Source organism: Notechis scutatus, chromosome 4, assembly GCF_049901735.1.
Source record: "Notechis scutatus isolate UNSWTSFEM ecotype Mainland chromosome 4, rNotScu1.2, whole genome shotgun sequence".
NCBI classification, from domain to species: Eukaryota; Metazoa; Chordata; class Lepidosauria; order Squamata; family Elapidae; genus Notechis; species Notechis scutatus.
Window position 1 is genome coordinate 61,852,615 of NC_142012.1, and position 15,439 is coordinate 61,868,053.

The window sequence follows — 15,439 nt, forward strand, 5'->3', positions numbered from 1 at the left end:
AAAAAAATCAGTGGGCGTGGCGTATTGCCCTTTGCCGCGTGGCCCCCAAAGCTGCAAAAGGGGGTAGGGGTAGGAAAGAAAAGAAATTTGCAAAGGCCTCGGCTGGGAGTTCGAAATCACCTTCAAGTGCGACCTCTCCGAAGGTGAGTCCCCGCCGATCCCCCTTTTTTTTCCGGGGCTTCCAGGCTTAAACTTTGCAAAGGCAAAGCTTGCAGGCTGGAGCGTCTTCCCGCCGAGGAGCGGGAAGGGTTCCACCGGCGGGCGGGCGGGCTGCTTGGAGCCACCTAAAGCTAGCCGCTGCTGGTGGAGCCTTGCCCTGCCTTGGTGCCCCGTTTCCGGCTCGGCGGTCCTGCTCGGGCGGCACTTTAAAAGCCTGCTCCTAGCACCCGAGCAACTTCCCAGCAACTTTCCACTTCGTTTTAACTCGCGGGCGCTCGCGCCTGGCCCTGAGCCGCGCGGCGGAGGGGAAGCCCGGCGGGCGGGTGTGCAGGCGGGCTGCTTGGAGGAGGTGACCGGCGGCGCTCCGGGCTTCCCCTCCGCCGTGCGGCTCGGGCAGGCGCGGCGCCCGCGAGTTAAAGCGAAGCAGAAAGTTGCTGGGAAGTTGCTCGGTTTTCCAGCTTCAGGGCTTTGCAAAAGCAAAGTTTGCAGGCTGGAGCGTCTTCCCGCCGAGGAGCGGAAAGGGTTCCGCCCGGCGGGCGGGCGGGCTGCTTGAGCGGGCTGCTGTGCGGCTCGGGCGGCGCGAGTGCCCGCAAGTTAAAAGCGAAGCCGAAAGTTGCTGGGAAGTTGCTCGGATTCCGGGGCTTCAGGCTTAAACTTTGCAAAGGCAAAGTTTGCAGGCTGGAGCGTCTTCCCGCCGAGGAGCGGAAAGGGTTCCGCCCGGCGGGCGGGGCGGGCTGCTTGGAGCGGGCTGCTGTGCGGCTCGGGGCGAGGCGCGAGTGCCCGCAAGTTAAAACGAAGCCGAAAGTTGCTGGGAAGTTGCTCGGATTTCCGGGGCTTCAGGCTTAAACTTTGCAAAGGCAAAGTTTGCAGGCTGGAGCGTCTTCCCGCCGAGAGCGGGAAGGGTTCCGCCCGGCAGGCGGGGCGGGCTGCTTGGAGCGGGCTACCGTGCGGCAGGGTGAGGCGCGGCGCCCGCGAATTAAAACGAAGCCGAAAGTTGCTGGGAAGTTGCTTGGGTTTCCGGAGCTTCCAGGGCTTTGCAAAGGCAAAGTTTTCAGGCTGGAGCATCTTCCCGCCGAGGAGCGGGAAGGGTTCCGCCCGGTGGGCGGGCGGGCTGCTTAAACTTTGTTCGGGCGGCACTTTAAAAGCCTGCTCCCAGCACCCGAGCAACTTCCCAGCAACTTTCGGCTTCCTTTTAACTCGCGGGCGCTTGCGCCTGGCCCCAAGCCGCGTGGCAGAGGGGAAGCCCGGCGGGAGGGCGGGCAGACTGCTTGGAGGAGGCTCCAGGCTTCTCCTCCGCCAGGCACGAGCTCCTGCGAGTTAAAAGGAAGCCGAAAGTTGCTGGGAAGTTGCTTGGGTTTCCGGGGCTTCCAGGCTTAAACTTTGCAAAGGCAAAGTTTGCAGGCTGGAGCGTCTTCCCGCCGAGGAGCAGGAAGGATTCCGCCCGGCGGGCGGGCGGGCTGCTTAAACTTTGCTCGGTCGGCACTTTAAAAGCCTGCTCCCAGCACCCGTGCAACTTCCCAGCAACTTTCGGCTTCCTTTTAACTCGCGGGCGCTCGCGCCTGGCCCCGAGCCGTGCAGCAGAGGGGAAGCCCGGTGGGCGGGCAGGCTGCTTGGAGGAGGCGACCCGGCGGTGCTCCGGCAGCAGCAACAGGCAGTTTCGCCCAGGCTCCGCTCAGGTGTCCGGCTGGGGCTGTCAGGAGTTGCTACCGCCGGCGCAGCTCCATGCGGCTCCAGTCCCGCGTTGCCTTGGGAAGGAAAAGGCAAAACCAGGAGCCGCTGAGCCTGAGCCTCCGGTGCCGCTGCTCCCGTTGCAAAGCACCGCCGCGGCTCTTCCTTTTTGCCTTTCCCTTCCCGAGGCAATGCGGGACTGGAGCCGCGCGGAGCCGCGCCGGCGGTAGCAACTCCTGACTCAGGGGGCCTCCGAGGGGGGGAAGGGTGAGGGGGGGGCGATTCCCAAAAAATCTTGTGCTGACCCGGCCCGTCTGTCAAATTTTAAAAGTCAATGCGGCCCCCGAGCCAAAAAGTTTGCCCACCCCTGCCCTAGATGCACTTTTGCTCTGTAGTCATCTTTAAATTTGCAAATTTGTTGTTTAAGAAGAGAGTATGGTAGTTGACATTTCTGTCCTTTCTGTTTTTCAGGAAAGTTCTGAATTTGATCTGCATTTTGACAAAGTATATAAATGGGTTGCTAGCAGTATAGCAGAAAAGAATACTTTTATTTCGTGTATTTGGAAACTCAATCAGCGGTATATTAGAAAGAAGATTGACTTCATCAATGTTAGTTCCCAGCTTCTGGAAGGTAAAGGATTTTAGATGAATCCTTGCTATGCTGTCTCTAAATTTAGTATTTGTTTAAGCAATTAGAAAATTCATATTGTCGTTCCTATTTTTCTTATTTCTAATATAAGTAGTTTCCTTGACTTTCAAGTGTCTTTCAACTTGAATCTGATCCTGTATTCAGAACATGAAATAATTGCAGTGGAGGTTGCAGTCTTTATCACTTTCACAATATTCAAACTTTATTCATTTGATATAATGAATGGATCTCTGAATTAGAATCTATGAAAGTAAATTTCCCAAAACTCAGCCTGACCCAACCTCAATCTTAAACAAAACTTTCCTATCCCAATTCATGTATTTCTGGGAATGAACTTTTACTACTTTTACGTAACACATCTGCCCCTTAATTATGACTTTAATGTGGATCTGTGCATATAACTTTAGACCGTAAAATTATATATGATTCCTTTTTTCTTGTGTATCCTATTGTAGGGAAATCCTACTTCTATATGCAGTGTGAGTTGTGTCATTTATATCTTGGGAATTTGGTTATGATGCCACCTATGTAAGGTCTAAGTCAAACCCCACGATGTAGACCTGCTCGGCTAGTAGGTTTGGGAGATTTTTGGCAAATTAAATACAGCACTTATAGCAACTTATCAGATTTGCTTTGTAATACACCCAGGTTGGCAGACTTAACCTGTTTCTCCTCACAATAACTGAACACAATTTTGTTGTAGTGAGGGTAGTCTTAATTATTAAACTCCTAACCTGGTATAATCTTAAACTTCATAATGATTCATTTGATCATCCAGGAGTTACATAGCTGCAAAGAAATCTGCTTTGTAGTTTGTTTAATGTTCTTCTAAGTTTTCAAAAATTTTGTAACAGAGACAAATTGTTGCCAAATTGTGCTCATTGACTGCTTAGCTAATATTCTTTGCTTCTTCTCCTCTGCTTTTCTCATACTTTCAATTCTCCAGAGCTACCTAAAGTCACTGAAGGTGCGTAACACCCCTCCGTATTTCTTCCTCTGTAATACTAATTCAGTTACTTTTGCTCTAAAATTGTGTATAATGCTTCATTAAACAGATACTTCATTCCGGTTTTGTCAGAAATGTCAGCAAATTCAGCTAAAAATATTACTCAGAGGTTTTTAAACAATGAGCTGTTGAACGGAATTTAAATATGAAGACAGAGTGCAAAAACTCAATCACTTAAATAGTTTTTGATGAGAATTTTCAGAATCTGCCTTTTCGGTACAATATTGAATTGACTTTTTGTGTAAGCTAAGACTAAGTTTTTTGGTGGAAAGTTTGGTTAACAAGTAAATAAGTATTTGATTCTTTGTTCATCCAAAGTTGCTTGAAACTCAATATTTTGCTTACAATCTGAAATCAGACCACGTTCATCAGTATATTTTCTACTCACATCCTACACTTAAGTTACTATATTAAACCAGAGCACACAACATTGGGAATAAATTATATTGAACTGACTTGAGCTTACTTTTAACTAGACTTGGCAAGTCTAAGAATGGGAGGGAGGGAGAGAGAGAGAGAGAGAGAGAGAGAGAGAGAAAGAGAAAGAGAAGGAGAGAGAGAGAGAGAGAGAGAGAAGAGCTAGTATGGTATATTATTGGTTAAAGTTTAAAAACAGAGAAATCTTGGTTCTCATTCTTCCTTAGGTATGGAAGCCACTGGGTGATTTTTGGGGGCCCCAACATCCAGGCCTAGACTAGAAAATAAAAAGACTGGACCAGCATGGTAGATTGTGATCCATAACATTTAGCTATGAGTGAAAAGTAGGAACATTTTGAATTTCAGATGGTCCTCCTTTGGGATATTTTTATAGAGTCAAAGCAGCTAGTCAGTTTGGAATAGCTCTTGCAAATTCAACATTACACACATTAGTTTACCAAACTTAATGGTTGTGGAGTATCTATTTTGCCTTCGGAGATGGCAGCAAAAATGAGGAACATTTTAATTGGATTGTGTCATATTCCACATGTATTTATGCAATTATGCTTCTGATGTTAGAAAAAAAGCTTATACTGAAATGTGCTCCTGGTGAAGCTAATCATGGAACAATCCAAATAAATACTCAATTTGTTGATTTGTTGCCAGTCTAGTATTGCATGTAATATATTAGCATTCCCCAACCTTTCCAGCTTTATGGAATACATGCTCCAGATAGAGTAGTTATTTATTTTTTAGTGGTCACCGGTGGGTTTTCCCAATGCCTTAAATAAAAGTTATTGTTAAACAGATAAATCACTATTTCCATAAATAAGCTAACACCTATTCTATGATCAGATGTGGTATGATGAACTTAAAACATTGCTGAAATGTATTTCCCAACAGTGTTTTTTCCAGTCTGGGAAACAAGAGAAATATTAAAAATTGTGGTTTAGTAATATCCAGAGTGCCACGGGTTTGTCATTAAATAAATGGGCTGAAAGCTATCCTACAGGTTTTAATATACAGGTTCAACTAGGCTAAGCCTAGTTCACCTCTTTAAAATTGAGCAAGATATAATTGCAGAACAATGTGATTACTTGCTAAAATAACAAGTCACATGGAAGTCTCATTTGTATCAGAGGTGGTATTCAGCAGGTTCTGACCAGTTCTGGGGAACCGGTAGCGGACATTTTGAGTAGTTCGGAGAACCGGCAAATGCCACCTCTGACTGGCCCCGCTCCCATCTATTCTCTGCCTCCCGAGTCCCAGCTGATGGGCTGGGTCTATTTTGGTTGCCTTGCACAGGAAAACGGAGCTGGAAAGCAGGTTAGTGGGGTGGGGAGGGAATGGGGATTTTATAGTATCCTTCCCCTGCCACGCCCACCAAGCTACGCCCACCAAGCCACGCCCACAGAACCGGTAGTAATTTTTTTTTGACTCTCACACTGACTTGCATATATGGTAATATTTTAAGGAGAACATTTACAGGTAGTTCTCAATTTACAACTAATTGAGCCTGAAATTTCATTCATCAGTTGTGAGACCAATTTTTGCAGTGGCCGTTAAGCGAACCCATTGTTCACCCCATGGGTTGGTTTTTTACTGTAAACTGAAAGTAAACACCAAGTTTCCAGCAAAAATGTCATAAATTGTGGTCTTATGATCATGGGGCGCTGCCAACAGCCGTAAACACGGAGCTGGTTGCCCAAATGTGGTCAGGTGGCTACCGGGTGGGTGTGGGACAGATGTTGGAACTTTGAATCTGTGTCGTAAGTCCCTTTGGAAAGCCTCTACGTGATCGGTTGTAAGTGGAGGACTATCTGCACGAGGGGACAAAACAGCGTAATGAGGTAGAAAAGCAACAGTGATACATTAGAGAAATAGCTTTAGTACATGAAAGCTAGAAAAGTTACATTTGAATGCTTCCGGGTCTAAAAGGGACCTGGAAAACTGGAATAACAAATGTAAATTTGGAAGAGTACTAAATCTGGGACAGTGCTTTTCAAATTTATGTGTGGACTTCAACTCCCAGAATTCCCCAGTCGACATTCCCTCAGCAGGCCTCCTCAGACATAAACCTCCCTTAGTTCTCACAAAGATCTTACACAAAGAGTAACAGAGTCTTGCAAATCTGTGTGCAACTCTTCCCCCACTTTATTTTTGAGAGAACTAATAAAGGTTAAGCTGCTTTGTCTTTAAAAACCAATAAAAACTTGTTTTTTTTTAAAAAAGGTTAAGCTGAGAGTTTTTCCCTAGAGAGACTGATGTACATACACTATGTTTCAGAGAGTTGGATTAAAAAGTACACTATAAATGGGTAATTAATCCATGCTCCTTAAAAATGACTCATAACTAAAAATAATTATGAAGCTAGATTTAACTTTGTGTCTGAAAGATTGTTACTGAAGACAGGATAATATCAAAAAGAAGCAGGAATAATAAGACATTATTATTGGCTTAATTTTTCCTCAATATTAAATTTAAATGAAAAACAGGATAGGTTCCAGAATTAGCTATTATGCTTCCTTAATCATGAGAAGTATTAATTTATGAGCTATATTTTAATAACATGCAGATTTAAAATAACTGAAAGAAGGCACTGCTGAGAAATGTCCTTTTATTATTGTCGCTGAAAGTTATGCATCCTTGTTACTACTTTTGTTGTTTCTAATGTTGCATCCACTGGAGGAAATATAACAGATTTTTCTAACTTTTTCCGTCATAATTAATATCTGTTTTTCTGTTGCTGAAACAAGAGGAATATTCTTGTTTTGCAATTTGATTAAAAATCATGGAGCATTGTAAAATTTCAATTTATTAATATCTCAGTAACTGATTAAGAACATGGATCAAATTTAAGCAGAATATCTTTATGCTACATGTGTACGGTCAATTAGAATTACCCGGAATGATTTTGATGGCCAGTGCAGCTATATTCATTTTTTCATAAATTATGACCACCTTTTTCCCCCTCCTCTTTAGAATCTGTTCCCAGTGGTGAAAACCAGAATGTGGCAGGAACAGACGAAGAGGCGGTGGATGAATATCAAGAATTAAATGCTAGAGAAGAGCAAGATATTGAAATAATGATGGACGGCTGTGAATATGCTATCTCTAATGCAGAAGCTTTTGCAGATAAGTTGTCTAGAGAGCTACAAGTTCTTGATGGGGTAAGGCTGTTTTCTTCTGTGCCAATGATGTGGGGGTTATTATTTTAGTATTTTTATTTCTTTCACTGTATATTGTGTTTTAAGCCAGGGGTCTCCAACCTTGGCAACTTTAAGACTTGTTGATTTCAACTCCCAGAATTCCTCAGCCAGCTGAGAAATTCTGGGAGTTTACTTTATTGTCATTGCACCTCGTACAACGAAATTAAACACCACCTTCAGGGCACATCATGACCATGAAAATAAACACAAATGCACATCCTTCACACTCCACACATTGAACCGAAAACCCCCAACACCACACCGACACTGCACTGTACAGTAAAATTCAACAGAGCTACTACCCTGGGATAGAAGCTGTTTTTCAGCCTATTTGTCTTTGTTTTTATTGTCCTGTACCGTCTGCAACAGATGGTAATAGTTCAAAAAAAGGGTTCCCGGGATGAGAGGGATCTTTGAGAATGTTTTGAACCTTTTTAAGGCAGCGGGAGCTATAAAGCTCTTCCAAAGCGGGGAAAGGGCAACCCATGATCTTCTGGGCAATGACATTAACCCTCTGGTGTGCTTTCCTATCTGCCACTGTGCAATTGGCAAACCATACAGAGGTGCAGTAAGTTAAGATACTCTCTATGGTGCAGCGGTAGAAGGTCACCAGCAGTTTCTCATTCAGTTGTTGTTTTCTGAGAAGTTTTCTGAGTTGAAGTCCACAAGATGAAGTCCACAAGTCTTAAAAGTTGCCAAGGTTGGAGACCCCCTGTTTTAAGCTACCTTGAGTCACTGTGAGCGAGTTAGCCAAAGAACTACAACAGAAGTCCTGCTGCCAATTGTTGGCGCTGCAGTCACCCGTTGCGTTGACTTGCCAATCCGATGATTGGTTCTTTTTGCTGCTGGCTTTCTAGGCAAACATCCAGTCGATTATGGCCTCGGAGAAACAGGTGAACATTTTGATGAAATTGCTGGATGACGCTCTGAAAGAAGTGGACCAAATCGAATGGAAGCTGAGCAGTTACGAGGACATGCTCCGGAGCGTGAAAGAACAAATGGATCAGATTTCAGAAAGCAACCATCTAATTCGTCTCAGCAACACGAACAACCTAAAACTGCTGTCGGAGATAGAGTTCCTTGTTGTAAGCATTTAAATATTCTTAATTCTATGCATCATCCATACAAAAGTCCTTGGAGTTATGCACGTTTTAATGTTTTGTGGGTTTGCTTCTTTATTAGAATCAAAACATAATGCCATTACAGGTAGTCCTCAACTGACCACAGTTCACTTAAGTGACTGTTTGAAGTTACAGTGGCACTGAAAAAAAAGTGACTTATGACCCTTCTTCACACCTATGACCCATTGCAGCATCCTTGTTCTGACCCAAACCTGGTTCCAGGAGAAACAAACATGAAACGGAGGTTAACAGCAAAACCTTTTAATGATTCTTTACGAATTCTGTTCCTTCACGGTTAAAATTAATTATCTCTGATAAGAACGAGCCTTGCCAAGGTGGTGCAAGGCTGCCAAGAACATTAGATAAAGTTGCTAAGAGTATTTCAAACACAAAGAGTCTCCAAACACCAACCAAGATATGCCGAACGTCCACAAGGCTTGAAGTGCAAAAACGTCTTTGCTTCCTGCAAAGAACTCCGGTCTCTCAGGCTGGCTTTTATCCCTTAAGGGAGGGGCCATCACCTTGCAGCCTTACTCCCGAGTCGCCCGTGCTGCTGCAGCTGCTCTTTCCTTCGAGCAGTCCTGCGCGTATGCGCACTGGGCACAGTCTCCTCGAGAACCTCTTCATCACTGCTGCCAGCCTCCACAATCTCCGAAGGCAGCATTCCACTCCCTGATGGTCCTGGCCCCATCCCTGCATCACACGCAGGCCCCTCACCTGAGTCCTCGCTCTCCAAAACCTCAGCCGTCCGCATCTGCTGCTGGCAAACCACAACATGGTCACGTGATTTATATCCAGATGCTTGACAGCTGGCTCACATTTATGACAGTTGCGCTGACCTTGTTATCACCTTTTGTGATATTCTGAGGGGCAAAATCAATGAGGAAATCAGATTCACTTCACAACCGTGTTACTAATTGGACAACTGCAGTGATTTGCTTAGCAACAGCTGTGAAATGGGGCAAAACTCCCTTAACAAACTTCTCACTTAGCAACAGAAATTTTGGGCTCAGTTATGGTCATATGTTGAGGACTATCTGTAGTCACCAAGCCTTTTCTGATTTGAAAACCTTTCTGAGTTTTTTTTCTCTCTATTTCTCAGATGTCATGATAAGCGGAGGGGAGGCAAAATACAAAGCCAGCACATTTTTAATCTTTAAACCAAAGCTCAAATTAACTTTTTATTATTTTGGCAGTGGTTTACTCTCCAAGCCTGTTCCAATTTAGTTTCTGAATGTTTCGTTACCAGAGTAGGTAACATCATCATTGTGATGATGGGGTGGGGTGGGGGATACAAAATAAAGTCACAAAAGCCCAGTGAAGCCCCTTTTAATTCCTTCCCTTTGCTTCCAAGCTCCAAATATCCTTGACGGAAGACAAAAAACTCCCACACAAACAGTTACAAGAAGGAGGGGAAAAACAGCACAAATCAGGCAAGATAAGGGCTGGAGGACATCCACAGATATCACACACTGGGAAGGACGCCAAACTCAGAGAGGAACTATAAAGTAGAAATATTTCCACGCTTTGTTTCCAGCGCTCGCCCGTACGCAGGTCCGTCCTCTTATTCAGTTGTCACAGCTGCAGCCCATGAAGAGGATCAAAGCCTCCCCAGTAGATCACATGTCTCCCTTATCCTCTCCTCCCTGCGTGCCCTAGGATGGAGAGGGGTTGGGCCTGGGTCCTCCTCTGACTGCCCAGCCAGCCTCTGCCCTTCCCCAGCCTCCTCCACAACCTCCTGAGACACACTTCCACTCCTTGTCGGCTGTTCCTCCTTTCCCTCAGAGTCAGTCTCCCCCAGGGGCATGACAATCATGTTGTGATCTAGTCTGGTAACCAAACATTCAGAAACTAAATGGAAACAAGCTTGGAGAGCAAACCACCAAATATAAAACCTGAGCTACAAGTATTTTCTACTATTTCCAACTTTTATTATAAATGAGCTGTAAACAGATTCATTAAGTGTAGAGTAACCTCTGATAATTTCTGTTAACTGCTCATTTACAGTTCATCTGTTGACTGTCTGTCCTTGTCTTTCCTGGCACAAAATGCATATTAATAGATAGAAGTTTCCAGAAGGACTTGAGTTTCCCTCAGGCCTGTCCTTCCACTCACATCTTCCAGACGTGTCTTTCTACAGGTTGCCCTCCCTCAACAGTATAAACTGGGAGCAGGTACCCTCTGTTACATCCTTTGATTGACATTTCTAACATCCAACTATCACAGGAGTATTCTATAATAGATAAAATAAACAAACCACCCTAATTTTAGTAAAAGACCATTTCAGAACTAGATCAGGGTTTATCAAAGGATTTGGGCACCCCAATATGCCTGTCATTGAGATATAAGAGGTAATATATGAAGTATATAAATATGAGTGGCGAGGTGGTTCCAGAGGTGAAGATGCTTGCCTCCCGCTTGGAAGAATGGAAGATTGAGAGTTCAGTCCTAGGCAGCAATAGATGTTTCTCTATGAGAGCCCAAATAGAAGAAAAAAATCTTCTGCTAACTCCTTGTAAGTGTCGGGAAGGGCATCCGGCCAGTAAATGCTGAGCTCCATTCAGTCACCCTGACCACCCTGAAGCAAGGGATTACAGGGTCATAAAAGGAAAACAAATGTGGAAAATATAAATATGTTTTAAAAAGGTAATTTCAGATAAACTGCAGTATCAAGTAGAGTGAGATAAACTATACATGCATTAAAAATTAAAACAGCAGCTGATATAATGTAGAGTTACCTTGACAGGCAAATCCATTTGTTTGTTTATTTTATCCTGCCTTTATTAAGTTTACAAATAACTCAAGGCAGTAAACATATCCAACACACCTTCCTCTTCTTATTGTCTCTTCAACAATAACCCTAAGGTGAATTGAGCTGACAGGGTGATTGGCCCAAGCCGATTTTCACAGCTAAGGTGAAACAGGAGCTCACCGTCTCCCACTTTCTAGCCTAGTGCCATAACCACGAAACCAAACTAGCTCTCTTAATATGCCTCCACAAATCCTCGAGACTCTGTGGTAAAACTTTGGAGACAAGTTTTAATTCAGGAGGATATCTGGAAGGTGGTAGTTTTGAGGAAGCGTGATTGAAATGATCTTATTAAAACGTGTGAGGAAAAAAAAAGGATAGTTGGGCTTGTTTTTTGTTTTTTTTAATAACTAAGAAAAGTAAATTTGTGCTTGAGAGTTTGCTTCCCCTGTTGTTGCAGAACCACATGGACTTGGCCAAGGGCCACATCAAGGCCCTCCAAGAAGGAGACCTCTCCTCTTCACGTGGCATTGAGGCTTGCACAAATGCAGCAGATGCACTTCTACAATGCATGAATGTAGCTCTTCAGCCAGGTAGGCATTAAAAAAAAGAAAACAACAACAACAACAGCGGTGTACATTGTGACCAGATCCTCTGATTGAAACGTTCTGCTTTTAAGTTCTCAAAAACACCTAAAACCAGATCAATCTTGGTTATGGTCATTAACCAAACAAAGTTAAAAAAAAATGCTTAAAGATGGGTACTGTAAGTGACAAGTCAGTGTAAAGTTCAAATTTTGTTTTAACTACAATAAATGTTAAAGATTAAATGTGAGTGTTTTGGGCTAGAAAAAGGTAAGTTTGTCCTCAATTTATTATTTTAGGAATAAGCCATATTTACCCTATTATAATTCAGGCAGGTTCAGTTGCTTTTGTGTCTTATTTTAGGTGGAACTAGGCACAACCCGACTGTTATATGTGGCCTCTGGATTAGTGTTAGATAGCAGGAGCTCTGCATATTTTACAGAGAAAGGAAGATAATCTTGACAATAATATGCAGGATCCATTGCCTAGGCCAGAAGTGGGGAACTATGGCCCCTTTATGAACTGTGGACTTCAACTCCCAGAATTCCTGAGCTGCTGGCTCAGGAATTCTGGGAGTTGAAGTCCATAGTTCATAAAGGGGCCATAGTTCCCGACTCCTAGCATAGGCAGAAGGGGGTTGAAGCATTTTTTAAAATCCAGATAAAATTTTGAGTGACTCAGGGAGATTCCTGCTTAATTCATGAAGTGTAAGGTGGTGAGGCCGCTCACTCAGATTTGCATGATTCTGTTATTATTGCCAATCTTGCAAGTATTGGCAAGTATTCACAGAATAATAAGAGTTCAAAGAGGACTTGGTGTTGTTCTACTCCAAATCCCTGCTCAAACAAGAGACCTTATACAATTTTGGACACATGGCTGTCCAGTCTGCTCTTGAAAACCTCCAGGGATGGAGCACCTTTAACTTCTGGAGGTAATCCAGTCCACTGATTAATTATTCTCACTGTCAGCCTTTCTGTGGAGTTGGTTTCCTGGTCCTGTCTGGCCCTACTAGGAAGGTTGACATATATATATGGGTTTGCCCTTGGAAGACCAGTGGGCCTTTTTTGTCATAGCCCTGGTCCTGTAGAACAGGGGTCCCCAACCACCGGGCCCCGGACCGGTACCGATCCGTGGAACATTTTCTACCAGGCCGCCGGTTTGCTGGGCGCCGCCATCTTGTTTTGATGAGAAAGTGCTTCCGGTGAGCTTTTCCTGTTGGAAAGTGGCGTTTGGGTCCTGAAGGAATCCTCGCGCCTTAGTTTCATCGAAGGGGGGTGGTGGCTTCGAACAAAACTAAGGCGCGAGGATTCTTTCAGCACCCAAGGCAAGGCGAGCCGAGCGATTGTCGTTCCGAAGCCCATCGACAAAGGTACAAAGGAGGAGTTGAAGGTGGCGGGGAGAAGTGGGGGACGGCTGGCTGGCCGGTCGCTCGGCTCGCCTTGCCATGCATGTTGATGCCGGTACTGGGCCGTGGATCATTTTGTGATGCCGGTACCGGGCTGTGGCACAAAAAAGGTTGCGGGCCACTGCTGTAGAATACCATTCCTCCAACATTTGATTGGGCCTGACCAGGGGTTGGATTCTACCGGTTCGGACCAGTTTGGGAGAACCGGGCGTTAAGTTTTCATTTGGTTTGCCGAACCGGCATTTCAACTGACCAGCTGGCCCTGCCCGCCCCGCCCATCCCAGCACAATGCAGGTAAGTGCAGGGTCCATGTGGAGGCTCTGGGAGGGGGAAAAACGGGCCTTCTGGAAGTCCAGAAACGGACCTGTTTCCAGCTTCCGGAGGGCCTCCAGCTCCCGTTTTCTCCCTCACCAGAGGCCCGGGGGAAGCCTTGGGAAGGCGAAAAACTTCTCTCCTGGAAGTCCGGAAATGAGACTGTTTCTGGCTTCCAGAGGGCCTCCAGAGCCCGTGGGAAGCTGTTTTCGGCCTCCCAAGGGAAGCCTCTGGATCTGTGATGACCCGGGAAGCAGCACACATGTAATAAATTCCCAGACGTAAATAAATTTCCTTTAATGCCTCCAACTTGGCCTCACTGTTCAATTGTTTGCAGTTGGCGATTAAACTCTTTCCAAAAGAGTCCAAACTCAAAGAACAGATAACGGAGAAATGAAAAACCAAAACAAACCGCACTGAAGGAATTTCCACAACAGACCCAGATAATTAATTACAAACATCAAGAGGATAATAAGGCACAGTCCGTTGGGAGAACGCCAGCCAAGATAAACCTCAGCCAGAAATAAAACACACTTTGCTTCTAGCAATGCTGTGTTTTAACCGTCTCTCTTATATACTATTCCCCCAGCTGCAACCAATGAGGGGGATCATGGCCGCTTCTTCTCTCATAAGCCACGTTGTTCCCTTCTCCATTCCTCCCTGCGTGTCCTAGGATGAAGAGGGATGGGCCTGGGTCTTCTGACTGCCCAGCTGGCCTCTGCCCTTCCCCAGCCTTCTCCACAACTTCTGGAGCCACACTTCCACTCCCTGTCAGCTGTTCCTCCTCTCCCTTGGAGTCAGTCTCCAACAGGGGCATGACAGGACCTTGGGAAGGCGAAAAACGGCCCTCCCGGAAGTTCCGGTAGGCCACCCCTGGGCCTGACCCTGCTGGCCTTTCACCAAGTACCGAAGACTTGGGTGTCCTCCAGAGGATGGGGTTGGGAGATTAAAAGGACCTGTGAGGTGTTACCATGGTCGAATGTTTATTGTGTTTGTTCTCAGCGGCCCTTGAAAGTTTTCATGCCTTTTCATACACTGTTAGCCATCCAGAGTTGTATCTGCCATATATAAATGGATTAAATTGGATTGTAAAACCAATAATATTATTCAGAAGGAGAGTAATTAGGATTCTGCAGGTTTTCTGTAGACTTGGCAATAGAGGAGACGAATCGATTCAATTTGTCCTGAATTATTTATTTATTTGAAATTGCCCTTCTCCCTCAAAGAATGACATACCTGTAATAATTATGGTTTCGAAACCTCTATCCATCTTCTGATCTTAGGACATGAATTGCTTCAAGCGGTCAATCAACAACAGCAGCGATTTAGTGACCTACGTGAGCTGTTTGCCCGAAGACTAGCCAGCCATCTCAACAATGTCTTCGTTCAGCAGGTGCTGCTTTTCTCACTTTTTAGTTGGTTCCTTACTTCAGTTTAGAGTTTTCAAGAAACTGTGTCCTGGTAAAAGCTATTTTTTAACCATCTTCTCGCACACTTCTCCATTAAGAAAGTTTGGAACAGAAAACAAAATGGAATTATTTCAGTTGCTAGTACCTGTTGTGTAAATTACCAATTGATTTCTAATGTGCATCCAAATGAACAGATGCTGCCTGATTTTTTTTAAATGCAGGAAATCCAGCATCCATTCTTTAAAAAAAAATGCAGAAATTGGCATTTATTCAGGGCAGTTTTATAAGCATACTGCAGATTTGGCAGGGTTAACATAACAGGTGTAGGTAAGGATAGAATTTCTTTTGTAGCAAAATTTTTATAATTATACCATATGAAAAAAAATGTATTGTGAGGTTTTGATAGAAGCAAGGCTGGTGTTGAGTCAAATTCAGGACAAAACTTTTTATTGTACAATAGCACTAAGGTCGACTAGAATAGCCTTTATCCATGTAAGCCGCCTGCATTTTACTCTATCATTGTAAGATGTTCTGAAAAAGTAGTCATTGGTGTAGTTATATGGACTGATATATTGCCATCTAAAAGAGGTCTCCTTTGGAGGTATGTCTAGCATCCTAGAATAAATGAGAAAATAAACAATCCACAATATGAATAGAGTAGAGTAGAGTAGAGGAGAGGAGAGGAGAGGAGAGTAGAATAGAATAGAATAGAATAGAATAGGAATAGAATAGAATAGAATAGAATAGAATA

The 15,439-nt window shown here is 44.3% G+C and overlaps 1 protein-coding gene across 10 annotated transcripts in view; it reads left to right on the forward strand.

The window, feature by feature from the left end:
* Nucleotides 1-15,439, forward strand: part of EXOC1 (exocyst complex component 1) — a 53,146-nt gene that overhangs the window by 10,319 nt on the left and 27,388 nt on the right. For 5 of the 10 annotated variants that reach the window (XM_087963604.1, XM_087963608.1, XM_087963609.1 and 2 more), the window contains exons 4-9: nucleotides 2,299-2,458; nucleotides 3,423-3,443; nucleotides 6,882-7,069; nucleotides 7,966-8,193; nucleotides 11,439-11,571; nucleotides 14,563-14,672. In XM_087963604.1, coding sequence (XP_087819730.1) covers nucleotides 2,299-2,458; nucleotides 3,423-3,443; nucleotides 6,882-7,069; nucleotides 7,966-8,193; nucleotides 11,439-11,571; nucleotides 14,563-14,672 — 840 coding nt within the window. The remainder of the gene's footprint in view (nucleotides 1-2,298; nucleotides 2,459-3,422; nucleotides 3,444-6,881; nucleotides 7,070-7,965; nucleotides 8,194-11,438; nucleotides 11,572-14,562; nucleotides 14,673-15,439) is intronic. The other 5 variants (XM_087963606.1, XM_087963610.1, XM_087963612.1 and 2 more) reach the window with 1 other exon arrangement.